Source organism: Phasianus colchicus, chromosome Z (genome assembly GCF_987193195.1).
Source record: "Phasianus colchicus chromosome Z, bPhaCol1.hap1.1, whole genome shotgun sequence".
Classification (NCBI taxonomy): domain Eukaryota; kingdom Metazoa; phylum Chordata; class Aves; order Galliformes; family Phasianidae; genus Phasianus; species Phasianus colchicus.
The window spans coordinates 15945745-15973479 of record NC_143476.1 but is presented as its reverse complement, the minus strand read 5'-3'; the positions used below and the strand labels follow the sequence as shown (position 1 = coordinate 15973479).

The 27735-nt window shown below is 41.6% G+C and overlaps 1 protein-coding gene across 3 annotated transcripts in view; it reads right to left on the bottom strand.

Moving 5' to 3' along the window:
* The window catches only part of MCC (MCC regulator of Wnt signaling pathway), a 182413-nt gene that overhangs the window by 3853 nt on the left and 150825 nt on the right, over positions 1 to 27735 (bottom strand). For all 3 annotated transcript variants that reach the window (XM_090132372.1, XM_031609899.2, XM_090132373.1), the window contains 5 exons: positions 26046 to 26229; positions 19804 to 20038; positions 13285 to 13491; positions 12218 to 12315; positions 638 to 760 (listed from right to left, as the gene is read on the bottom strand). In XM_090132372.1, the coding sequence (XP_089988498.1) occupies positions 638 to 760; positions 12218 to 12315; positions 13285 to 13491; positions 19804 to 20038; positions 26046 to 26229 (847 nt within the window). The remainder of the gene's footprint in view (positions 1 to 637; positions 761 to 12217; positions 12316 to 13284; positions 13492 to 19803; positions 20039 to 26045; positions 26230 to 27735) is intronic.

Below are 27735 nucleotides of genomic sequence, written 5' to 3'. Positions count from 1 at the left end.
TGAAAATTAACATGAGAGTATGCTAATTTGTCAGCTGCTAAATATCTTCTATATAAATATCTTTTACATATCCACCTGGTTCGGCAGGAGAACTTGAAGCGGGCGCTGTTGTCACCACAAGGGCTTTCTCCCCTTAACGTATTAACGTATTAATGTAACGCATTAATGGAAATTACACTGTGAGAAGTAGGCTCCTTGCAGGAAAGGCGGATAAACCCATATCCTCAGCTCACCCACACACTGACCGAGCAATAAATGTTAAGTGTGATTACTGAAGCTGGTTTGTTAAAGAGGCTGGAGCCAGAGAAAAGGGAGAAATTTAAACAAAATAACAGATTTGGAAGTCTGATAAATGGAGGGACTTAGGTTTTTGTTTGTTTTAAACAATATTGCACTTCCTAGTAACTCACTGACAATTAACCAGTTCCCTCCACCCTGTTTTTAGCTATGTAGTTTTCAGCATCCTAACTAGGAAGCTTTACCCTCCTCCACATTTAACCTTCAGAATTCAACTTGTGAGGACACAAGGATCCAGAAATGGTCATTATGACACGGTGAGAATTACAGTGCATTACTAGAACAAAGCAAAAAATATATATATATCAATGGTGCATCCATCTGCTGGGATATCCTTTACCTGTTTGCCCTTTTCAGGTCATTAACAAATTCTGCAGATTGCTGATGTCTGATTTCACTGCTTTTTGTGAGCCTCTCCAAAGCACTCACCAGCTCCTGCACTCTAGCTTTCAGTTTCTTCTCTCTGTATTGGAAGAAAAGGAAGGAGAAAACTATTCTCAAAACAGAAATAACACTTGAGCTTCCAAAAGCATGAATGGTAATCAAGTTTCTTCATAAATTGTGTTTACAGGTAAAAATATTTAATATAACTTAACCTAGACAATGAAGGAAGTCATTATTATGTTAAGCTTTTCAAAAATCTGACTTCATAAAATTCACTGTTTTGGAATACAGGCTCAGAGGCACAGCAAGCAAGAAGGAGAAGAAACCTTGTGGTGGGTCACTGCCTTGTATGTACCAAATCACACTAACAAGTAGTCCCAATGTACTTTTTTAAGGGTACCTGGAACATGCCAACTTGTATGTCTTGATTTAGGTAACAAAAGAAACTGTAAAGAGAAATCAAGCATCAATGTAATTAGTAATACTTAAAATAGCTACAAATTACGAACCAAAAACTAATTACAAGAAGTGTGCCAAAACGGGAGTAAGGTATCTTATCAAATCTCTAAGAGCAAAACAAAAGTGCATAATGCAGAAGTTCTAGGGAGGATTTCAGCTGGCTCCCAGAAGCACCTCGCAATGAGGGGAAAGGTGTCGGGAGCAGGGCCTCCTTAGGGCAGCTCCCAGCAGCCTGCGGCCACATGCACAAGGCCTTCCCTCTTCACCCCAGCTGCTGTTGCAGAGACAAGGAGGCCCTTCTCTGGGACTCATCCTCATGGCACAGATAATTCAGAGAGACAGCAATGGACCTCAGGGAGGCGGATGGGGAGGAGGGATTACACCGGGACAAGAGAGTGATTCTGTAATGCCAAACCTTACATGGGGAACTCTGCATGTACAGAGATACGTGCCTCTGCTTCATGTCCTTGAACCACTTTGCAACGATTTGGTTTTCCTCATTTTTGTCGCAGCGTGGCTACGCCGGGCTTCCTCTAAGTAAGGCCACCAGGCGGGCTGCAGGAGCCACGTAGGAGTGAGCACCCCTCACTCACACACAGCACCCGGGCACCACCGCCACAGCGCTCACAGGGCTGCAGCTGGGGAGCACCGTGCCTGCAGGCACCGCACCGCTGGAGCGCGGCAATGTGAAACCTGACAGCTGGGTGAGATCCCGTCCTAAACTGAAACAAACACTCCCTTGTACAGAGGAAGACAATCACTTCTCCACACCGCCGTTACCCTGTCAGAACACCGAGAAATTTTCTCTATGACTGCTGGACGTGTGTTTATAACCCGACGTGCTGTGAAGGCCTCCTGCGGGCTGCACAGAAGCTGTTTGCCCGCTCACTGCCTGCAGTGCCTGGGCTGGCCCGGCTGTGGCAGCATCCTACAACCAGACACAACAGCACACTGCACCGTGTCCATCTGCCTCAGCAACAGAACAGCTTTGGAAACGACCGGGGAAAGATTCCAACATGCTGCAGCTGCTGACGTACTGGTTAATGAGAGGCCTTGTGATGAGGAACTGTCAATATTCTTACACGTCCTTTCACTGAAGTACTGCACTCTATTTTCAAATTACTCCATCTTTTTCCTTAGGGGTTAAAAGCTCACCACCTCCCACCCCGAATACAAGTTTTATTCCTTTACGTCCCTTTTTTAGCTGACGGAATGCCTCAGCACAGCGTACCTTTGAAATTTGTTTTCTGCAAAGAAAACAGGAACTAAACCAGTTTTTACATGCAGATGAAGACAAGTAAGAAACCCATCGTGGGCCGGACATGTCAGCCAATGTGTGCGTGCTGCTGTGAGAGCCACATCACGTGCGACAGCAGATGGTGTGAATTAGGCGTCTGTCAGCTCCAAAAAACTCAGGGGCTGTGGGGAAGGCTCAGTAGCACAGCGTCCTGCACTGAGGCTAGGAGAGGAAAACCATCTGCAGCGTTTGGGGAGAGAAAAACTAAAATTCCTATCTATCTGGTCAATGCAACACTATGTGGGAGAAAAGGAACAGCTGTGAAAACAACGTGTATAGTCAGCCCAAGGGAAGGAACCCTGCAGAGCCAGAGCACATAGCAGCTGAGATCCCCGATACACGTGGGGTAACAAAAGCCACGTGGAAAGAAATGCAATGGGGAAGGCTTGGAGGAACTTTTTGCACACAGTGAAGTTTGTCTGCTAAGGTGACTGTTACCTGGTAAAACCACTGTCAGCTTTGGCACGCGCGCCAGCCAGTCATGCTGTCTGAACTCAGTGAAAGCATCAGAAAATTACTTCTTTCAAATCTGTCCTGCAACACCTTTGTCTACTTCTTGCCAAAGGCACAGTGAGCAGAGTGCTAACACCCTGGGCCTCTGTGAGCTGCTTACACAACTCCCAGATGCAAGCTCTGAGCCCCTGACACACACAGGTAAAAAAGACTGTAATGCTACTAATCTGGGTGCAGCAAAGGTAGATCTATACCACTAGGACACATGCATTCTCTAGTGTGTAGTGATGAGATCCAGACAGATCTTTGCCTTTTCTTGATGTTGAGGTCAGTGGAAGAGTACTTGCCAGTGCCTGCTCTCCCATGCTTATAATACTCTTCTCATTTCTAACACTTATTAGCTCTGCTCAGACAGAGAACTATCCTCATTTGTGTCTTTCCAGAACTTATTTTTTAGTCTGGCAGCAAACACAACTGACAAGGGATTCTGAGGTGCTCTCTGCATTTCCTTGAAGCATTACAGAATTAGCTGTCTTCATGAGATTTCCACAACCACTTCACTTTCCTGATTGCTACTGCAAACCAGCATATCATTGAGCTTCAATACTGTTTGAGTCAGAAGGGACCCCTAAAGTTCACCTAATCCAACTCCTCTGGAATGAACATCCACACCTTTACCTGGATTCTCAGAGCACCATCCAACCTGACCTTGAATGTCAGGGATGGAGCATCTACCACCTCGCTAGGCAACCTGTTCCAGGGCCTCACCATCCTGACTGTAAAGAACATCTTCATTATACCCTGTCAAAATCTCCCCTTTTTAAAGTTTGAGACCATTTTTTTATGTCACAACAGACACTGCAGAAGAACCTGTCCACTTCTTTCTTACAGCCCCCCTTTAGATACTGAAACACTGCTCTCTGGTCGCACTGGAGCCTTCCCTTCTCCAGGCTGAACAGCCCCAGCTCTCTCAGCCTGTCTTTGTAGGAGAGCTGTTCCATCCCTTGGATCATTTCTGTGGGTCTTCTCTGGACACACCCCAACAGGTTCATGTCTCTCCTGTACTGAAGACCTCAGATCTGGATGCTGTACCCCAGCTGAGGTCCCACTAGTGCAGAATAGAGGGGTACGATCACCTCCCTTGTCCTCCTGGCTGTGCTTCTTTTGATGCTGCCCAGGATATGGCTGCCCTTCTGAGCTGTGAGGGCACGTTGCTGGCTCATGTCCAGCTTGCTATCTACCAGTACTCCCAGGTCCTTTTTTGGAAGGGCTGTGCTCAGTGATCTGAAGAATCAGCCACTACAGGCTTAATAAAACAGGATGTTCTAAAACAATAGTCCTCATCATGTGCAGCATCCTTTCCGGGATGAGAAAGTGTCAAAACTGAGAACTAGGGGTGGAGATGCATTTCATGCCACCAAGTGAACATCCTGTTAGGGGCTGTCTTACAGTTTTGGCATGGCCTTCTGCTGTCAGTGTCTAGAGAAGAACCTAGTGGAGAAGCCTGCATGCCAAGTTCACACTGCTGCCCTACCCCTGGACTGCAGTACAGAAAAGAATGAAGCCTGAGAAAGCAACTGTGTGTTTTTTTGATGGAGGCAAACATTTTTAGGTCAACACTAGTGTTATGATCTCCCCAACTCACAATTCAACTGGACTGCAGAAGTCAGCACAGCTTTTCTCTCACCAGTTCCTCTTCCAATTAGCTACTGCAGCTAGAATGGCAGAAAATACAGCCACAGAACCTCATGGGCACAAAGAGAATGAGCTTGTGTTCCCAGAAAAGGGAACAAGCTAATGATCTGAGAGTACAGTTCACTTACAGCACAGGGACTCTATGCTGAAGGGCAATTAGAAAATCAGCTGGGGAATCCCTTGACTACATTTTCCAAGAAAAAGTTCAGAACAGTGTATTTGGAGGCCTAGAGCCTATTCTGACATCCACTAAAACAGTATATCCAATAGAACATAGAATATGCTTGTAACAAAGACTCTTGTTTTTTATTTTCACAATCAAAACATTCAGTGAGCAGTTGCCAAGCAATTTTCAAGGGCTTTTTGTTTCAGACGGGATGGTTTTAATAGAAAACCAAGCTGAAAGGGCCGAACATTTTATCTGGTTTCAAGGCTACCACTGCACCGAATGTGGAATCCTGCCAGAGACATACAGGAAATTATATAACATAGGGTACATTTCTGAAGTTTCTGTCAGTTTGGCCTCCATACAACACCATCTTTGGCCCAGAATAATGTAAGTGAGGTCTTCAGCACCTTCTATTTTCTCTCCTGTCTGGGATTTTTGAGGCATGTTCAGATTTATATGCCAGAAATCTTCCTAGGCAAATCTTTCTGCCCTTACCCATCTCATGCAGAATTCCCATATGTCACAAACAGAAAGCTACTCTTCCCTGGCATTTGGAGAACTGATCCTTCTGTTCATGGCTTGGAGTGCTCCCAGCTGATTTCCCTCTGGTAAAAGCATAAGCTATAGCTCCTTTGCCCTGGGGTCAAGAGTACCTTCAGCTCTTGCCAAATCTGGGGTGAGAGAGGAACAACGAGCTGTCTCCAGATCAGGAGGTAAAATCAGGGCTGAGGAGTTGGGAGCCTCTGGGAGCTTTTATCCAACATCTCACCATCCAAAGGAGTTTTCCCCACTAGGAAGCACTGCTGCTACAAAGCAGAGCCCTTCAAACGCCTGGGCCTGAGTCAGCAGGACACCCTGAGTTCCATACAGCCTCTGCCCCTGCGCACACGTACAACAAGGTCTGGGCAGCAGCTGGGCAGGGGGCTCTGGAGAAAAGGGCTGGCCCTGCTGAAGAAGGGGAAACCCCACAGAACAGGATACCCATGCTTCCTACTTCCCATGAGCAGCTCCTAGCCCCTTTCCTGATATCCTAGCACATTATCATTTCCTTCTGCCATCTCCAGGTCCAGCTGAACAGGGTGACATACAATTATTTTTTCTAGGCATTCAACTATTCTTTCCCCAGGAGGTCACAGATGGACATTCAGAAGGAATGCAGATACATTCTTTCATCAGCAGTTTAAACTAACATCTCATGTCAGTCTTGCATGCACAATCCCCAGGCCAATTCCCAGGCATGCCTGCCTCACTGGTTTCAACTGGCCTGCTGCAGAAACCAGCTAATATGTAACAGATTTTATACTTAAGAAGCACCAAACAGCACTACTCGAATGCTGAAGGATTGTTACAATAGCCCTCCCAAAATGCTGCATCTTCCTGGTTCACCTCCTCGGGCATTGGTAGATGTGAGAATACCAGCACTGACTGCTGCCCACACAGAAGTATCCTTTTCTGACCATAAAGAAGATACTGAATGCTTTAAATGCACAGCTTTTTTGATGCTTTTTTGTCAAGCATTTTGAGTAGGTCACAAAATTCAGCATGGACCACAGGCATGTGTTAAACTGGTAGCCTGGAGATGATCTTGGAAACAGACCAGCATCTGGACAGGAAAGAAGGCCCCAGAGAAGTTGTGACAATTGTGACAACCTACCTGGTGGTAAGGAGAACTATTTATTCCATGTGAACAAATTATACAAATTATAGTTATCTTTAATGCATGTAGCAAAAATAGCTACCTATGGTGCTCTGAGAAGCCTGAGCCTTATATCACTGAGAGTCGTTCTCTCACAAGAACCCTCTCAGGTGGACTCTCCTGGGAAATTTCCACCAAACCCTTCAGGCAGCCAAGGGGAACCACAACAGAAGACTGCTGTTAAAAAATAGGGATCCCTGAAATCTGCAATGACCGCAATCCATGTCAGAGTTCTGTATCCCCCATTTTACAGACAAAACAAGAGATCAGAAATAAGCAAATGTAAAATACCTAGCAAAAAAGCACCAGATGATGTAAAAGGTACAGACGATACTGAAAAACTTCTCAGTACTTCACCATTTTATCAGCTGTAGCTCCATGGAAACACAGGAGGCATTACTTTTGGAGTGGCCTTTTTGTATGTGCCCCAAGAAAACTCCTATTCACTATTCAATGCAGCCCTGGCAAGCTGAGAGGTTGGACACCCATGACCTGGAGTTTTTAATTCCAGACAGGCAGTATAATAGCTCTATGCAATGCTTCAGTTAGGACAAAAATATTGTTTGATAGTCCTTCTGATTACCACCCTTTGCCTCTGTTTGGGGACTTTCCAATAAGTAGCATCACTTAGCAGCTTCTCCGGGTTCAGAAGTCATCAAAAGGCAGAAAATAAATCACTTCTTTGTTGTATTGCCAAATGCTAAGTCATCCTTTGTGTGGTAGATACTGAATGAAACATGTCTAGACTGACAAAATTCATGTGACTCTGCACAGCACTTAGACATCATTGTTTTTTGTCAACTCATTATCCAGGCAAGGTCTGAAAAGTCAGTCTAGGTATAGCATGCTTTGTCCACTATGATTGTTACCATCCTTCCTGTCCCAAATACCCTGATGCGTATAAAGGACCCTTTAAATACATACACAAAATACAAAAAACTCAGAAAAAAGAGACAACACAACATTGAGGCTACACATTTCGACAGTAAGAGCCCTTCTACCAAGTGGAGAGGAAGGTTTTTCAGTCTTGCCAACTTGGCCATTTTTCATAGAATGAACAAAGTCAGTTGATAAATAAATAATAAATAAATCCATTACATCAACCTTGTTATCACCCTGCTTAAACAGTAAAACTGGCCTCTGGAAAAGTGTCAGTGCCAGGCTACTGGGCTGCTGGGAATACATTTTTGCTCTCTCAAGAATAAAGTATCTCCTGCCAACAAATTTGTTTATGGATGTGTCAAATTCAGGAGAACGGTTCTCTAATTCATCATTCCATTAGGAAAGGAGAAAAACAACATTCCTTAAGATTGGTACAAACTATGCTTGCCTGCACTGAAACAGGTCTCTAAACATGCCATCCATGACTCTAGCCATCTGAGTCTGCAACACCATTAACTTGGTAACCTAGATTTATCTTTACAACATGGGATTTGCAGGTAACTTTTATTTCTACTGGTTATGTAGTGGTCATGGATAACAAAAACCATTTCTGCAGAAAGCACCTAAGATGGGTTTTAATGCTAAAACACTGCTAAGGGAAACTCTGAGGCTATTAGTAGAAATATGTTATGAAACAGTCAACTATGAATTGCTCCTGCCTTTGATTTCTTCTGACTGGCACCAACATTGGAAACTCAGGGAGCTTCATGATACATTGTTGGATTTCAGATTTAAGAAAAAAAATCTGCATCTGCAGAGAGAAGATAGGCTACTTCTGCAGATAAGGCTGCTGTGCTGCAAAGCTCTTTGCAGACTAAGAACATCCAAATGCTTCCAAACTACCCCAAAATCAAAAGGATGATTGCATCCTGCTGTTTTATTTGGGCTTCACTCTGCTTCAAGTAACTTAGAAGAACCTGACAGTTCTGCAGCAACAAAGAATGGAAAAGCAGCAGCTGGGGGGGTAGGGCGGAGGGGGCGAAACAACCAGAGCTTTTTTGTCTCAGTGAAGACAGGGTGGGAAGAGGGGTAGCAAGCAGGGTTGCTGATTGTCATCATATTCCCTCTCAGACAGAAAGAACCAAAAGCAAATGTATTTTTGCATCACATCAAGTTTGGGTCTCCTACCCTTGCAGCTGCTGGCTGTCCCATTCTGTGTTGCAGCAAATGTGTAGAGGAGAATACACTTCGATTACTTTTAAAGCTCCTTTATGGATCCATGATTGTATAATTTTCATTGTTGTAGCTGAAGCTCCATCTATCCCAGTACCCCAGCTAAGAATTGCTGGTATTTTTTTTTAGCACAGCTGTTGCTAAGCAAGTTCCAGAATGCTTTCTCCACATGCTAGACAGACTTTCTACTAACTCTCAGACAGAAGACATCAGGATAAGAAGACAAAGAACTCAGGCAGACTCAACCAGCACACTGTTTTGGGAAAAATATATGCTGTCCACACAGCCCAGGGTAACGACGCTTGAGCCCCAGTGGCAGTAGCAAACACATTTAGTACAGCTGTATTTCCATTACGCAGAGAGCCTTCACTACGGAATTTATGTACAGTTTAATCGGATTATTTTTCTTCCCCATTTCTGCCTGACAAACTGTACTTGCTAGGCTCCTGGCTAGAAATCCATGCTAATCAACTTAAAGCATAGTAGATAAAGCAATTCTGTTTTCTCTGTGTTGTCAGCAAACCGTATGTCATGACTTTACTCAAGCCTCCACTAACTCAGGTCACTGGTATCTTCTCAAAATCTGGGAAGAAACAACGGGAACAGGAAAAAGGTACAGTCTGAATGAAGACAGAAGATGCCAGTGGAACTGCTCACTGGCCTAGTATGGAGTGTGAGTGACATAGGGAGGCCAGGGCTCCAAGCAATGATTATGCAAATGAGTTTGCTGATGGCTTTTATCTGCCTACATGCAAGTGATGGTTTACATTATTTTAATCACAGAACAATGTTCCCAGCATCAAAGAAACTAAACATTTAGCTACTGCCAGATTATTAAATCAATGGTAGGAGAGGTATTGATTTTGCAGCATAATGATCTCACATTTTTACCTAATGTCTTTCAGGTGTAATTGCCCTAAGGCACATTGCAAGCAATGGTAAAAGCACTTCAGGATTGAAACACCAGAGCTGCCAGAAAGGAAATTCCACCATTTAAAGGGGTGCAAACATCAGAAAAGCAAAATGCACTCTTTCCAGTCAGAATTCCCAGTAGCATTCTGGACCATGTTCAAAATACAACCATCTAGTTAGTTAGATACTGTATACCTTTGTCTTACAAAAAGTAGAAGTACTCAAACAACCACTTAAACAGTAGATGTATGCATCGTGGAGTTTACCACATAGCTGGAGCAGTGAAAATGGCTGCACAAACAATCACCTAATTAATGTTTAACTGCAAGCTTTGGATAAGACTTGGCTGTTCATAAAAGCAGCTTGTCAAGACATCAATTTTCTCTTTCTTTGGAAAGCTAATGTTTTACACAACAATGATCTCTGTAATCAAACTGTAGCTCCACTTACATACTCAGGAGGCAAATGCAGCATCTGAGTCATGAAAATCACTACAATTTCCTCTGCTGGAACTCATACCCAAGTTCTAACCTGCAAACACCCATCTCAGCCAAAGATCAGAATTCAAATCCTATCATTATTACAGGTTTTCTGTATACACTCAAGCAAATTATGTCGCTGCTTTGTGTCTCTTGTTCTTGCTTGAATACAGAAGAAACTTCCTGACATTTCAAGCGTTTAAGGATAAAGTTCAACTCTACCCTTATTTTAAAGAACTTTAATGGTAATTAAGGGACGGGGCAGTTTGCTCTCAGTGCCACAAAGTCTGGCCAGCATGCGACCGGGAGCAGTTGACGGGATGCTGTGCTGGGGCAGAGAGCAGCAGAAGGGAGGTGCCACTGCTGCAGGACGCATGGGTAGCTCTGAGGCCATGAGGGCTGGCAAACAGCTCGGCACTTAGAAAGGAGAGTTCTGCCCTACCTGGTGCTCATTGTGGGGCCTGGCGCAGCACAGCTGAGTGGGACAGCTCTGCTTTAACTGTGCTGCAGATCTGGCACTGCTGCAAAGGGACAGGCACTGGGACTGTCATGCTGCTCTCCCAGAAATGCAACGCAGACCAGAGAAGGCAAGGTGGGGTAACCAGCTGGATGTGCGTTCTTTTCCCCAGCCCCACTGCAAACCTTCCCTCCGCAGAAGTACCCATGTGGATGCTCTTTGCTCTGAGTAAGCAACGGGATTGACAACGGGTGAAGGGGGACAGCAGAAAACCAAAACAGAAGAGGTTCAAAATGAGTCACATTCCACAGTCCTGGAAAACTGTGGTAAAAATGGCTTTCCACAGAAACATGCCTAGGATACAATCAAGCTTATCAACCTGAGCGCAAATGCAGTGTGTATATGACATCCCATGAAGGAAACACAGTGGTTCTGCTCAATACATGCTTGCAGGTCTTAAGTGAGAAAGTCAAAGGGACATGGCCAACCTCTCTGCAGTGGTCTGTGGCGACAGCACAAGGGAAAACAGCCATAAACTTGGGCATAGAAAGATCCGCACCAATGTGTGAAAAACCTTCTTCACAGTGAGGCTGATGGAACGCTGGAACAGACTGCCCAGGGAGGTTGTGCAATCTCCTCTGGAGATATTCAAGACCCATCTGGACACCTACCAGTGCAGCCTGCTGTAGGGACCTGCTTTGGCAGGTGGATGGATTCGATGATCTCTAGAGGTCCCTTCCAACCCCTACAATTCTGTGATTCTGTGAATGAGCTGAGCACCATGGACTTTTATCACAGAATCACGGAATGGCCTGGGTTGAAAAGGACCACAGTCATCATCTAGTTTCAATCCCTCTGCTATGTGCAGAGTCATCAACCAGCAGACCAGGCTGCCCAGAGCCACATTCAGCCTGGCCTTGAATGCCTCCAGGAATGGGGCATCCACAACCTCTTTGGGCAACCTGTTCCAGTGCGTCACCACCCTCCGTGTGAAAAAATTCCTCCTATTATCTAACCTAAATCTCCCCTGTCTCAGTTTAAAACCATTTTCCTTTGTCCTATCACTATTCTTCCACGTAAACAGCTGTTCCCCTCCTGTGTATACACTACCTTCAAGTATTGGAAGGCCACAATGAGACCTCCTTGGAGCCTTCTCTCCTCCAAGCTAAACAAGCCCAGTTCTCTCAACCCTACTTCATAGGACAGGTGTTCCAGCCCTCCACTCATCTTAGTAGTCCTCTGGACCCGCTCCAAAGCTCTGCATCTTTCTTGTCCTGGGGGCCCCAGGCCTGGATGCAGTACTCCAGTACACAACAGCTGAGTAGAGGGGGACAATCACCTCCCTCTGCCTGCTGACCACTCCTCTTTTAATGCAGCCCAGAACGCAGCTGGCCTTCAGGGCTGCAAGCACACACTGCTGGCTCATGTCCAGCTCCTGGGCTGCTCTCAAGGAGATCTTCCCCCAGTCTGTATAAATACCTGGGACTGCCCCAGCCCAAGTGCAACACTTTGCACATGGCCTTGTTGAACCTCATTAGGTTCACATGGTCCCACTTCTCCAGCCTGTCTAGGTCCCTCTGGATGGCTTCCCTTCCCTCCAACATAGGGAAGTTCTTAACTTATCAAGTTAAGAAAAAGAGCAAAAGAGAGGCGAAGCTGAGAAGAACTTTGATCCTTTTCATTCTCAGAGGTGAAGTCTGTAATCAATCCTAAAAAGATTTGAAAGTAAGAGTATGGGCTTGGAACTAAATGTCCCCTTAGACCTATAAAACAAGTCACATTTCTTATGAAGGAAGCTGCTTACCGCCTGAGTGCATTCGTAAGTTCAGCTGTCAGTTCACTTTCATTGTATGGTCTCAGCTCTGCTAGTGTTAGCGGTGTTGCGGTGCCATCGCTGCATTCCTAAGAAACGAGTCAAGATCATAACTGAAGTTACTGTCTTAATGGGGGAACTCTGAAAACCTCTATCACAGCTACTTTTGAAATAGTGGTGAAATAAACATCACAGTGTTGTGAAAACACAGCAGTGCATAAATATACCAAGAAATGGATTTGCTAATTAATGCCACACAGACTCTTCTAACCGATTCTTAAACCACTACAGTTCATCAATTTGCACAATTCTAGTCTAGCATCTGTAACTGCTGATGCCTTGTATTACTTTTTTTACTCACACTTGAATCAAGTAATTCTTAGGATGCTTTGCCCAATTAAGTGAGCAAATGCTTTACACAATTAAGTAAGGTTATGCACTACCTCCAGATTTTGTTTTAAAACACACTACTGAGTTTTTTTGTGGACGTGGCACTAGAATGGAATTAAAATTTTTCTAGGTATCACTACTTCTTCTTGAAAATTATTAATGCAGAAATTTGTTTCTTTAATATTATAAAAAATGGATAAAATGTAATAGTTCTCAAATCATTATGGACTGATTTGCAAAAAAAGGCTGTTGTTACAATGCTCTAATTGCTTCACAGGAATGGAATCTAATTTTTTCCAGGTAAGCATCTGGGGGGGGGGGGGGACGACAGTGTTTTGCTCTCTCTTCCACTCTCTTTTACTGTAAGTTTCCAGTACGTGGCAACAATTGAGACATAACATACTCAACCAGAATAGCCTGTGAAGAATGGCTTTGTTGTAATACTCCTTAAAAAGACAAAGTTATTTCTGTCCAGACTTAACAGTAATTCTGTGAAGTGTTCAGAAGTAACAGCATGTACAGAACCACATAACAATCAGAGAACAGAGAAAGGACGTGAACATACTAACAAAAGCAGAATGATTAACATGCTAAAGATTACTGCAGAGAAGTGGAAAACATAACAAATAATGTTTGTGCTGACTTTGGAATTCATTTTGACTCCTGACCTTTCCCAGTTTATCTTTGCTTCCACTGCTGGTTGAGCTAAGAGATCTCATTCTTTGTTCTTTTTGTTCTTCCACTTCAGACTTCAAGTGTTCAATATGGACAAGGTAAGCCTGTTCTTGGGCCTCTCGAGTGCTAAGCTTCAATTCCAATGCTTTCTTCTCTTTTTCCAGTAGGTAAAGTTGTGCCTTGAGCTCTGCCATCTCCTCCTGTTAAAGAAACATTATCTGAATACTGTTTCATATATATATATATATATATATATATATATGACTATATATCAAAAAGATTATACCAAACAAAGCATTCACTCCTATTACTTGAGTGCTCTTTCCAGGAAGAACACTGTAAGTATCCAGAAGAGTTCTTAAGACTGCACACTCTCTTAGTCAGGAAGGCCACTATGTGTTACAAGTGAGTATCACAAGCTCTGCCATCCCTACCAGACATGACTAAGATGCAGCAGTTCAGATATCATGCTGCCTAGAGTACTGGCTATCAAAGAAGGTTGCCAGATGCCGAAATTTCTTCAGTTCTACTTTGTCCTTCATGTCCCTTCATGATGTCATCCTTCCTAAACACAGGAGTGTCTGAGATCCTCATTAAACAGCCCCTAAATGCCAGCTTCCAATTTCTTATCAATATATACAAATTACAGTTGGTTTATCTCATAGCAATGGAACATACTTGAAGGACTAGGACAGCAAAATAAATACACAAATATAAACACAAATAACTGTTCCTGCCTTACACCCAGCCTCTGTGGTACAACAAGTAGTCAACAAGGACAACTAAGTATGGCATCATCAGATACCTATTGTTAATTTTCCTCCTCTAAATGGCCTAACTATTCACAACTGGAGGCTCACAAAGCTGCAGTTTTAAAAATTCTTCCATAAACATGATTCACAGAAGGTAAATCATGGTACCTTGTAGAAAAACGTCCAATTCTGAAAGCTAGTTCACATACAAATGATCTACCATTCTGACAGGTGTGTCAATCATAGTAACACAACTGCTATGTGGGGACAGCCTCTCTATTCGAAAATCTACTCTGACAGTGGCTGGGCAGAAGCATATGAACAAAGTGTGAGTGAGCAGGGTTGAATAAAGTTCCAGCACTCAGTCTTAACATCCTACAACTTGAAATTGATGGGCTGCCTTAAACTAGAAGTCCCTTTGTGACCTTTGTGTTTAAAGTTTATTCCATGGAATGTCCAGTCATTTTGAACTTACGAAAATCGAGTATCCATAAAATACTTACAAAAACAATCCTAAAATATACACAAATCACACCACCTGATATGCAAAACACCTCCAAAACAACAATTAGCAAGTTGGAACCACATTCTCATTATTAAAACATGGCAAGCTCTAGTTGCCTTCACACGTATTTACAAGCTGAGTTCATGCTTCAATTTCTTTAATGAAGTTCTGAATAAATTTGTTCACTTTGTAAATATTTCAGAAAGAAAGACAGTTGTTGGATATCCACCTGAAAAAAAATCACTACTTATTTTTCATACCAAAAAACATATTCTAGTTGCAAGAATATCTGAGATGCCTTGTCTTATTCTTCAAAAGTATTTCTTGGTATGACATTTCTTATTAGCAAAGATTATGCAAACAATGCTGGAACATATTCAGACTAATCTCTGAATAAGAGAATTTATGTTCCTAACAAAAATTCATTGTCTGCATTAAGTGTAGGCAGTGAGTCCATACAGGTATAGTACAGTTACAGAGAGCATAGTATAACCAAAGTAATCTTAGACCTTTTCAGAAATATAAGTCATGCAAAAATAAAATCGACATCCTAAAACTCCTCAGGCTTGGAAAAGTTTGTACAAGCTTTAAAATCATCGATTTTTTCATTTACTTGTTAATGGATTGAAATTTAGAAGCACAATCAGTTTCATTCAATGTGATTTGCAGAAATTGAGCTGTTAGGCAAACAATGTTAATTTCCCTGTTAATAGTAAAAAATATAAATAACTGATAAACAATGATGAGGCAGGTTAGTTATGGGAACTAAAATGGATTGTCTAATTGCATGTGCTTAGCTTCTTAATCCTCTGTTTATAAAGCCACTAATCTACTTAGCCTGGTTAGTGAAGGCTGAGAAGTAATTTACGCAGAGTATTCTGGCACTTACGTGAATATAAGATACTCTTGACAGAGGGTTATAGTCTACCTTCATGAGAAGGGCATGGCAAAATATTCCAAGGCTAGAAGCCGAAGCTAAGCAAATTCAGCCTAGAAGTGAGGGACATTTATGTTCTAAAAGAAAAAGGAGAATTTAACCTCTGGAATAATGGATCTATGGAACTTACTGTATTCATCACTTAAAAGTTTCTATTTAAAGATGAGGTGTTTGTTTACACTGTCTACTAGCTCAGAATAAACATGAGGGCCAGTGGTGAGTTAACTACTTTGTTTATGAAGACAGTAAAACTAGATCATTATGTAGTCTCATATTGAGAATACTCAAATTACCCTCCATATATCAGGCTTCTCATATCAAGGCAACTGGACTTTGAAGAAGAGACACGAAGACAAAGCAGGGATAAAGTGTAAGAACTGCCACCTATTGCCTTAGAGAGGCCCTTGGGAAAGGAAAAAAAATGGATGAGTGGGAAGGTTGATATTAAAGGCTAAAATAACGGCTGAGAATTCTGTTTTAGATATAGACTGTGAGGCAGGGTGGCAACAAGTAGTATTTCACGTGAAAAGAATTTAAGTACATCAAGTTTATTTATGGAGTTAATTAGTCTTTACGTATGCAATTCTTTTCAATGAAAATAAGTTTTCTAAGATAGCATCTAAATTTAATTTCAATGACAGTATCACCTCTGCTTATCTACTACAGTGGGTTTTTGTTTTTGTTTAAATTACAGAATTCTAGTGAACTGTGCACTTCACAGAATAGCCTCCTCAGAGCAGAGACCTGAAGTATAAGTGGCATGTAAAGAACAAAACAACAAAGGATGAGATGGACAGCAGTGATTCTTTCAGTCAACTGAAGAAGACTTTTGTGACCCGCATAATCTCACAAGCTTAAAGTGCCAAATCTACTGCTCATTTCAGGATTAACTTAATAAAATACTGAGTTGAAGTCGTACTGAGTCATACATACAGGGAACTACAGACCTGTCAGCCTGATCTTGGTACCATGGGAAGTTACGGAGCAAATCATCTTGGGTGAGATCACATGGGGGATCAGGCCCAGCCAGCACAGGTTCATGAAAGGCAGGCCATGCTTGACCAACCTCATCTCTTCCTATGACTCAGTGACTAGACTGGCAGATGAGGGAAAGGCTGTAGTTGTAGTCTACCTAGACTTCAGCAAAGCCTTTGACACGATCTCTCACAATATTCTTCTGGGGAAGCTGGCTGCCCGTGCTTGGACAGGTATACTCTTCTTTGGGTAAGAAACTGGCTAGAGGGCCATGCCCAACAGGTATTGGTTAATGGAGTTAAGTCCAGCCAGTGACCCATTACAAGTGGTGTCCCCCAAGGGTCAGTACTGGGGCCCATCTCATTTAATATCTTTACTGATGACCTAGATGAGGGATTGAGTGTACCCTCAGTAAGTTTGCAGATGACACCAAGTTGGGAGGTGGTGTTGATCTGCCTGAGGGTAGGAAGACCCTTCAGAGGGATCCAGATAAGCTGGATCGCTGGGCTGAGGTGAAGGAATGAGGTTCAACAACGCTAAGTGCCGGGTCCTGCACTTTGGCCACAGTAACCAATGCATACCACAGGTTTGGGGACGAGTGGCTGGATGATTGTGAAGAGGAAAGGGACCTGGGGGTGTTGGTTGATGCTTGGCTGAACATGAACTGGCAGTGTGCCCAGGTAGCCAAGAGGGCCAATGGCATCCTGGCCTGCATTAGAAATAATGTGGCCAGCAGGAGCAGGGGGGTCATCATCCCCCTGTACTCAGCACTGGTGAGGCCGCACCTCGAGTGCTGTGTCCAGTTTTGGGCCCCTCACTACAAGAAAGACATTGAGGCCCTGGAACGTGTCCAGAGAAGGGCAACAAAGCTGGTGAGGGATCTGGAGCACAAGTCTTATAAGGAGTGGCTGAAGGAGCTGGGATTGTTCAGTCTGGAGAAGAGGAGGCTCAGGGGAGACCTCATTGCACTCTACAACTTCCTGAAGGGAGGCTGTGATGAGGAGGCGTTTGGCCTCTTCTCCCAGGCAACAAACAGGACCGGGGGAAATGTCCGCAAGTTGCACCAGAGGAGGTTTAGATTAGGCATAAGGAGAAACTTTTTCTCTCAGAGGGTGGTCAGCCACTAGAATGGCTGCCTAGGTAGGTGTTTGGAGTCTCCATCCCTGGCAGTGTTCAAGAGACGTCCGGATGAGGAGCTACGAGATCTGGTTTAGCAGCTTGTGGTAGCAATGGTAATGGGAGGACGGTTGGGCTAGATGGTCTTGTAGGTCCTTTCCAACATTGCGATTCTATGACTCTATGAAATACTGAGTACTTGCAGTTATATTTTAACTCTGAATTTGGGTGAAAACTAGAATGAAAATGAAGGACACTTCATTTAATATAATCAGAACCACCAAAACATTCTTAAAATTAAAATCTATGCTGGATGTAGTCATATCAGAAGAATAAAACAGCAAAGAAGTTCCACAAGTCATGAAAAAAAGACTCCAAGAGGACCATTGTATACAAGATGCAATCTTTCATAAGCAAAACAAATATCTCCTTTGGAATGCAGAAGGACAGCAAAACAAGAATTATTTACACCCATCAGAAGTAATCTCCTTGCTAACTGGGGCATAACAACTGACCTCAAAGCAAGACCCACTGAATAATTACAAACCGCAGACAAGAATGTATTTGGAAACATGGTTAATTACTGCTTGAAGCAAAGATCTGGATTTTATAGAAGCCCTGGTGGACCAATAAGTCTTATATTCTGGATGAGTGAAAAATAAAACAAGGCAACAGAAGAACAGAATAAAATGTGAGGCTTCTTAACACCACCTCCAGCCTATCTTTTAATGGATCAGCTTCATCAATAATAAAGAAAAAAAAAAGGTGTAAAGGCATCTTCAGAGCACCATTAGCATAATACATAGATATAAGAAGCAATGGAACTGGTTATCCTTTTTTTTTTTTTCTTTTGAAGTCATAAATGAAAAGTGTCAAAAGGTGTAGGATAAATGCTAACAAACACAAGTTTCAAGAATAACGCAGCAGGTTGCAAGACCCAACAGTGTAGGAAACACCTCAGTAGCTCACTCAAGGTGTACCTATTCTTGCTAAGAATGCTGAAGGGAAGGAATTTACTAAGAGAAGCTACGTAAAGAAGTCCTCTGCATCTTGAATCCATCTGCTTCAAGTTAAAGAAGAAAACAAATGTATATACTGTTCTGATTAAGCTTCATATTTCAAATACATACAAATAATATACTCTGAAAGCTGAGAAATTCATTGGCTTAGCTATGCTATAGTTTGCTAACCATTTTCTGCATTGAAAACTCAATGTACTACGTGTAGCACCAAGTTATGGGTGGACATAGTATGTGAAAAGCGTAGAGGGGAGGTTTAGGTTAGATGTTAGGAGGAAACTCTTCACTCAGAGAGTGGTGAGGCATTGCCCAGGGAAATGTCCAATCCTTGAAGTCGCTCAAGGCCAGGCTAGATGGGTCTTTGGTTGAGTGGCAATCCTGCCCATGGCATGGGGTTGACTGGATGGGCTTTAAAGTCCCTTCCAACCCAAGCCAGTCAGTGATTCTATAATTACGTTTTAGTTTCCCTCTCTCAATTTTTGAAGTCAATATGGAAGCCAAGTTTAAAACTATATAAACTGTATACCTGGTGAGTACAGTCCAGTTTGTCTAGATCCTATTTTTAGAAGTGCACACACAAACCAGGCCTGCAATATGAATTCTCCTAAAATTTCTGTTCCTGTTTGTCATTACAACACCCACTCTTTGCTCTAGTTCTAACACAAATTACAAATTCCAACACACTGTCTAGAGCAGCTCTGGAATTCTGGCTGCTTGAAACCACTGTGGATGAGAGGTTTTTTTTTTTTTTTTTTTTTTACAGACTATTCTTCCTCCCACAGCAGTATTAAAAGGAGGTAAATTTGTTTTGCTCGAGTTCACAAACATTCAAGATGAGCATTTGCATGCTTGTAAGTAGCAAACAGTCTCTTGGGAAGTGCTGTATCATGCTTTTGGTCACCCTCAAGCAACTCAGCTGCTGCATCTCTCAGAAAAAGCATCTGGTTTGTCAAGGAGAGCATTTGAAGAGTAGAGCCACGGATGAGGTTTTTGCCTAATTCAAAACACACATAGCTCGTCATTGCTAATGCACTGCCTTCTGTCACTGTTTTACTACTGGATTTTTGGCTTTGATTATTCACTTCAACTAAGTAACCCCTTATTACCCAGCAATCACTATCAATGCCTCCCATATGGATGACATTCTTAGCATTCTTAGCACAATGGCTTTGTCAGCACTGTCAGTCTGTTGCATACAATTAAATTACCTTCATAGCCATAAGTTCCTGCATCAAGACCGCATTTTCTAGGTCTAACCTCTGGCTGTCTCCACGAGGTTTAACGTCATAACTAAGGGGATCGATGTGAATACTCTCCAGCTCCAGCATTGTTAGTTTCACTGCTGCTCTGTCATTTTTCAACTGCTGGATGTAATCCTTCAGTCGCTGCTCATCCTCCTTTGTAAACTCCGTATCACAGCTGCTTGCAGTTGAGCTTGTAGTACTAGAAATAGAAATAATAGTATTAAAAAAAAATTTGGAACACATTTTGTATTTTTCTATCAAACACTCTTTAAATACTTCATCAACACAGCTGAGTCTTTCTTATAAGTTCACAGAAAGAATGTGGAGTGGGTGTTGCAATATTCAGAAGATGCAGAGGGGTGTGACAAATTCAGAAAAGAAATTAATTCTTTAAGCTGCATGAAAAAATCAGTTTCACTGCAAAACCAGACTGTTAGTGATGTGTAATTGCATTACTGTTCATGGAATGCTGTCTTCTGAAACAAGTTTTCTTTTTAACTAAAAAAAAAAAAAAATAAAGCTACTTCAGATTTCTTAGCAATACACTAGCAGGTCAAGTTATTCTCTGCTGCTCTGCCACTAATTCTTCATCTTCTTTGTGAAAAAGCATCAGCTAACAAGAAAGTATCAGCCTGCTCCTCATTTTTATCTGCTGATGGCAATACCAGTTACTATCTCATATTTCTTAATGGACAGTTATAGGAATCAATCAAAAAAAAAAAAAAAAAAAACAACCAACCACTGGCAGCTATCAGATGGTAGCTTCTTTCAATTTATGTTAAGATAGATTGACTATACTATATACAGACATTCTTTCAGGTCCAGGGGGGTTTAAAACCAACCCATAATTTAGCTGGATTTTAAATAAAAAGACATCATCAGCCTTGTCAGAATTGTTTTTTTCTATGGGCATAGTTTCAAACAAATGACTGCCCATTAGTCTGCACCACAAATGTTTACAAAGAGAATGCAGATAAGGAAAACTAATGTCTTGTTAAGGATAAGGGTGGCTTAGTGCTGCCTTCTCACCTACACGCATGCTGTTGCTGTAGGGGGCTGAGACTGATACAGCTTTAGAATTTCCAGGGCTGAACATGGTTGCAATAACACTTAAAGGAGAATAAAATGCTGTGTTGTTTCTATAACCTCACTCAAAGCTGCCTGCTGTCTCCTGAGGACCTGTAATTATCTGTTGGCTGAGGGATAAGTCATCCATTAACTGTGCTTGTCTGGAATGCTAGATGATCTCAGTTATCAGCAGGGGAATAAATCACTTTCTATATCAAATTGCATTGCTGTTCAACATTTCTGTAGGAGGAAAAAAAGCCCCACCCGCCACATGCTGAGAGAGTCAGAATGATGTCCTACCATGTATTATGCATGTTAAAATTGGGAAGCCTATCAAGATAGGCTTGGTTTTTCTCTTTTCTTTTAGTTCTACTTTAACTAAAACTGCACTATTTCTTAAGTGCCTCCAATAATTCCCAGTTTTTCCATACAGTCCAAGCATGATCTTGGAGGAGACAGAGTTGGCAGATCTACCAAAGATTTCTCAAAACCTTTCCCCCTCATGAAATATTGCATTATATTTCTTTTCCACAGTTCTCTACTACCCATTATACCTTCTTTTTCTTACAAGTGCCATATTTTCCACAGTACTAGTAAACTGGTCTTTTCTTTTGTTTTCACCCATTCCCATCTGCAGTAAAGCATAAACACCCAACGCTTACACTGCACAGAAACTTTCAGGTTGAAAGAAATTTTGAGAATCTCAACTCATAAATCTCACTTTACAGAACATACTGGCACCCCTCTGAAGTAGGTGCTGATGTAAAAATCATGGAGGTAGATAACATGAGAAATATTTAAATCTATACTGAGGCCATGTTGCAAGTTTCCTCAACATCTAAAGACAGCAATTACACAGCTCTCCTGAATTAAATGTAAAACAGCTGTTACCAAAGAAAGGACAGCTCTGAAAGTCCACTCAGGCTTCAAACCTTGGGACATAAATTGCTCATCTTAGTTTTCACTTGCCAAGGAGAAAAAGCCTAGCTCTCCTGCTGGGAATGAAAAACAAGCAAAAATGCTGATAAGTCTATTGTTACATTGTGCTGAAACTCAAACTTGCAAGATATTCAGGTTTTGGCCCTTAAAGATCTACAGCTATGCAAGTCCATCCAAACTAGGGAAGGCAGTCTGGGTCGCTGCCAGTGATACTCAGGCTGCTTTTACTTCAGTCCTGGCTGCCTGCCTGCCTGCAGCTGAGCTGGCTCCTCTGAGCAAGGTCTTTATTTATTTATTTATTTATTAAATAAGATGGAGGGAAGTTCAATGGGGACACTGTCTCAGACAGCAGAAGAAGGGACAAGAAAGATCCTTCCCTCTCCCCCAGCATTCAGCAACCAGCCCCCACCCAGAAACCAGAGGTAGAACAGACAGCAGAAAGGCAGGGTGCAAAGCCCACCAGGACGGTGTGATGAGCCACTGCAACACCACCACAGTGCTTGTGAACTCCCACAGCACAGCTCTGCCAGAGTGTGTTCCCTCAAAAGCCCTATCCTAAATCTTTCCACAGCCATAATGATAGTCCATTGGTGCTCTGTTTAAGCTGGTAAGCACATGATCCAGAATTTCAGACACTGCTCTCCTTTTTAATGGCAACTGGGAGACAGGAAATCAGGCTGACAGAATGCAGGCTAGTATGGTACAATGTGCAGTTGTATTTGCCTGTGCAAGTGCTTGTTCATGAGCACGTGTGTGAATCAAAAGCTGTATCTGGATATAAATGAGTCTTCCAACAGCGTCACTGAGTAAGTTATGTATATTGCAGAATTTTGTCAATAAAAGCCTGTGTAACATTCAGTTAATCTATTAAAAGTCAAATCAATACAAAGCTGACAGAACAAAAAGAACAGAGTCAGTACTGAACCACTGCACTTTAAATAATGTATCTGATGGGCACAAACTATATGCGAGCCAACAGTCTTTTACACAAATCCTGTGACTTGAGGTCTGAGACAGCACAATGCTGAAAGACAGTAACTTCAAGAGAGACTGAAAAACAGTACAACCAGCCAAAATACAAATAGCGTGTTTGGCTAAATTCAGAACCTTTGGTAAAACCGCCCTCATTCCTGAGACTACATCAGATTAGCAGTGGTGTATAAGATACCTGTTAGAATATTTTCAAGTAATTTATTCCTACACTTCAGCCAAGATAATCCTGTATGTCAGTTACTAATCTGAAATCCCACGGGATTCTGGTGAGTGATACAGTCCTGTTTTTGGCTATGTCCAGGTATTCTGTGACACTACATAATACTGACCAGAATTCCCTCTACATACAAGAGAGCGGATCTTCCCTGTCATCAATCCAGATGTAAGGCTGGGTTTATTGACATAACAGGGAACTAAAACCCTGCAATTTAATTTAGCATTACAATTGCTGCTCTTTCTTTCTATTTCATTCTTTTCCAGGCTGCAGTCAAATCTCACTAATAACGTATGTTCCACCATTTGGTTCTGTCCATTCAAGTAATTACGACTTCAAACTACACCATAAACTACTTCTATTTTCAGAAATTAATTGACAACATTGTCATGCTGCTGTCAGTCAAATACACTGAGCTGCTTGCTGTTATTTTTGTTCATTTCACCAGTGTCAACCTCTGCAGTGACATTTCATTTCATTTCAGCTGTTCCCTTTTGCAATTGTTAACCACTTGTCACCATTGGCTCCCCTAGCATTTTCTCTTAGTAACGTGTTCAGTGAGTTGACATTCAGAATCACACTTGAAATGCCAAACTAAAGATGGGTCAACAATTTTACAAGTTCCTATTCTATAAGATTTCAAAGAATAGAGAGAATTCTTCATTTGTCACAACTCTCAGTGAAACAGGGCTTCCATCACTTTACTCCCTCTGCTCTATTGTTGCAAAGAGAAAAGGGAACAGTATGCATTCATAGCTAAAAGCCTGCAGTATTAAAACAGTTACAGCAAAAGAACAGTCTTGCAGATTCAGAGTGCATTTGAACCACATTATGTTAGCATGTTTTCACTAAACTACAGTGGTTCCTGAATGTCAATTCACAGAGCCCTCACTGATGATGTAGACACATTTTACACCCATTTTATAGACTGATAAGTTCTTTAAGAGAAATAAAAATATTAAGCAGGCAAGAACAGCCAGAAATCCAGAATCTTCCTTCCTATCTTTGTCTGGATTACTACTGCAGTGGAAAAATAAAGAAAATGTGAAACATCAACACTGAAGAATGAGAGACCTGGAGGTCTCTGGCAATGGGATGCCTGTCTACAGCAGCAGAGACCAGAGACAAGAGGACACATACGGATGGATTAAGAAAGTTGCAACACAGGCAGCATAACACTGAAAAACATGCACAGGGTCCTGGAAAGAGGAAAAAAGGGATCCAGAATGACAGGGAGAGGACAGTTAAAATCTTCAATTTTTTAATCTGAGACAGAGCACTTACTGATGTAAGTACAGAAAAAGTGGGTGCCTTCTGAAAGAGTACACAACTCCCACCTGCCACAAAGGTGTCTGTAAGCTGAAGAGTGATTCTTCTCATTTGAGATAGGGTCCATGGGAGGGAAAAATCTCAAAACACCTCTATCATGTATCACTTGAACACAACAGAAGGAAAGAAGATTTGTATTTCATGCAGAAGTTAGGGTTTCAGAAATGTTTTCACTGCGTTTAGACAAGAAAAATTACACTGGCAGCACTGGCAGATGGGAGGGGCAAAAATATGCAAGTTGTGATCAGATCAGCGTGTCCATATGAACGTCCCTCTTTAATTCTGGGAACTATAAACTGTTAAAAAAATAACCAAACATATATGCTTCAAATTCATATCAGACATCGCACAAGGAAGGGAAACACTGAAATAGTTATGAAAAAAAGAAAACCACCTTTTTGATTACTAGAGGAAAGAGGATCAACTTGAGTAGAGGTGCTGCATGTATGACCATTTAGAACACATTCACATGTAGCTGCAGAGGGGGCATAAGTGCACACAGTCTGAGGCAAGTCAAAGCAGCTTTCTATAACCTCTTCCCAAAGTTGGTCAATACTTTTTGTATGACAAGCAATCAACATGCACACACCATCACATTAATTTCTGAAAATAAGGTTTTCTTGGACTGGCAGAGTACAATAAAAATTTTCCAAATAAAATGTCTCTTATTTGGGCCTCATTCCCTCAGGTTACCTTTTTGCTGACTTTCTAGCTATTTCACACTAGTCAGATGGCAGGAAATAAGATCCTCTAGAGAAGGCATCAGCAAAAAGAGAAAATGATATAGTACTAAAATAAACTTCTAAAAGTGTCAAAAAATGACAGCATTTGAATGAAGAACTGGCTCAAAAACTGATTTAAAATAAAGTTTTAGAGTGAATCTGAGAAACCAAAAAAACTTAAAAAGAAAAATGTTCATCTGTATTTATTCAGGATGTTTGCCAAATTTGTATCCATAAATGTGCACACATTTACTGCACAGAGTACAACTACACTGCAGGCAGGCAACAATTCAAAACAAAGCTGTTAGCAGATGTATTTGAGCTGGAACACTGATGCAATAATAATGGAGCTCATTTAAGTTTCATAGTTTCTTAGTTCTTCAGAAAAATTGAATCATCCTGCCCCTTTCTAGAAGATTTTACTGTCACTTATGATGCTCATTTGTAATCTGACTTGCAGTGAAGGAGGAATTTTGAGTAGGTCACAGAGAAAATGTTTCAGAATGAAATGGCTGTAATTGCAACATTCAGGAAGTAGCACCTGAACATTCCAGAATTTCAATCAAAGAGTAATTCTGATCTTTACCTCCATAAATGTGTGCTGTCTGTATGCAACACATACGAACAAGAATTACACAATCCAAATTCAAATAAAGCAATAGGAAAGTAAAACACACAAAGATTTTGCCCTGTATGAGGAATATCTAAGTTCCAAATCATCCATTTGCAACAAATTTATACAAAACCTTCATGGCTGGAGTTGCAGAAAGTCTAAAGACAATTAGATCAGTAGTCACAGTCAAGTCACGGTGACTTGAAAAACAAAGCAAAGAACTCAGCAGATTGAGGTGAAGAAGGTAGTTCAACAAACACATTAAAAATAATGTTTGTTCTGAGATCACATTCTTGGGGAGCAGGAAAGCAGATGAGCTGTGAGTTACCTCGTGTGGCTGTTGGATGAGAGGCTTTCCCAGGGCTGCACACTACAGCCAGTGACTGCATAGGCTCCCCCGCAGCTCCCATCCAGTTTCATCAGCAAGGCTTTTGCTGCATTTTCAGCTGTCTTCCTGCAGTCATGAGCTCTCTTAAGCATTTGGGTGATGTTTTCATCACCTGTCTGGTCACCTAGTTTTAAACAAACAATCTGTTTCAGAGGTTTGAGTGACAAGTGTAATAAAAATCACAGCAATAGAGTTGCTTTGATGCATTCCAATGTACTAACAAGACAGTGACTACAGATTATCAACCTGTAATGTGAAAGCAAGCTTCATTTCTGTGTGAGCATCAGTTGTCACCGACCTTCTGGTCTGAATCTGTCTTCCTCCCAGCCACAAGAATGGGATTGAGAAAGTTCCATTAAGAGCAGCTGGGTACATAAACCAAGGAACCTCCTCCAAAGTTGTGTTACATAGCATGCAATCAGCACTATTTCTATCATGGGGCTGTAACAGATAACACTATAACTAAGAGCTGTAGGCAAACACATATGTAAAAACAAGCAACATTCTATTTCATAAAATGCATATAAGATGATACCCTACTCAAACCTAAAATATTTATCTTTTCTAAGATTTCTATCTTCTGTGTGAGTAGAAAATCCACAATTAAATTAACTTTTGCTGGCCACTTAGCTTTCATCAAGAATGTGGAATGATCAGACACTAGAAATAAAATGGATGAAAAATAAAGACATCAACTGCATGGTTTACTGCAGCACAGAGGCAGTGCAGGCAAAGTCAGCTGTACAAAGGCCTACCAGTAGCACTAGAGGAGATACAGAATAAGCTGAATGTTTAAGCAGGGTGACTGTCAGACGAGTGCATCCAGCTTTCCAAGAGGCTGTACTCATCAGTCCTGTGCCTCTAAAGCCAGATGGTCACTTCATTCCTAAAAGCTTCTGGTTTACGTTTCAGTGATTTTTAAGAAGCCAGCACTATAAATTACTGTCTCATCCATGCATTTACTATGCCTCAGCAAAGCAAGGAGAGTTATTCTTTTCTCTCTGAGGGTTTCTCTTTCTACTCAAAGATTATTAGTTATCTTCTTCTACTGTAAGAGGAATAGGACTGTAAAACACACGTTAACATTCACTGTGTAAAGATCTCTTACCATCAGTAAAATGAAGGTAGCACTAATGTCAAATTTCAAACACTTCTGAACAGTACCATGAAAAAGTTCACTCTATTATTCAGAGAACAGCATGTTAAAAAAAAAAAAAACCTTCACCCACTCTTAGAATTAGCTGTATACAAAGTAAGTAAACCTCACATTGTAAGAGGCTAATATCCCAGACAACACAGTAAAACATGACGTATAAAACTCAAAAAAATTCAGAGCAAAGGTAAAATGTAGAATGAAAAACTAGAGCTTTTTTTTTTTTTTTTTTCTTTTTTAATTACTAAGTGCTACTTCTGTAACTCCAACTTTAAATTAACTACACCAACTTAGGGTGGTGGTGGGTTCAAGATGTAATTCAAACAAAATCAGTACTTGTAGTTACCACAGTTGCATGACTTTAATTCCCATATGCTCAAAAGTATCACTTAATTATTTCACTCTGTACAGCTGCATGCTTGTTGAAGCATCACCACTGCCAGAATAGGCATCCCCAGTGACAACACACACAATCCA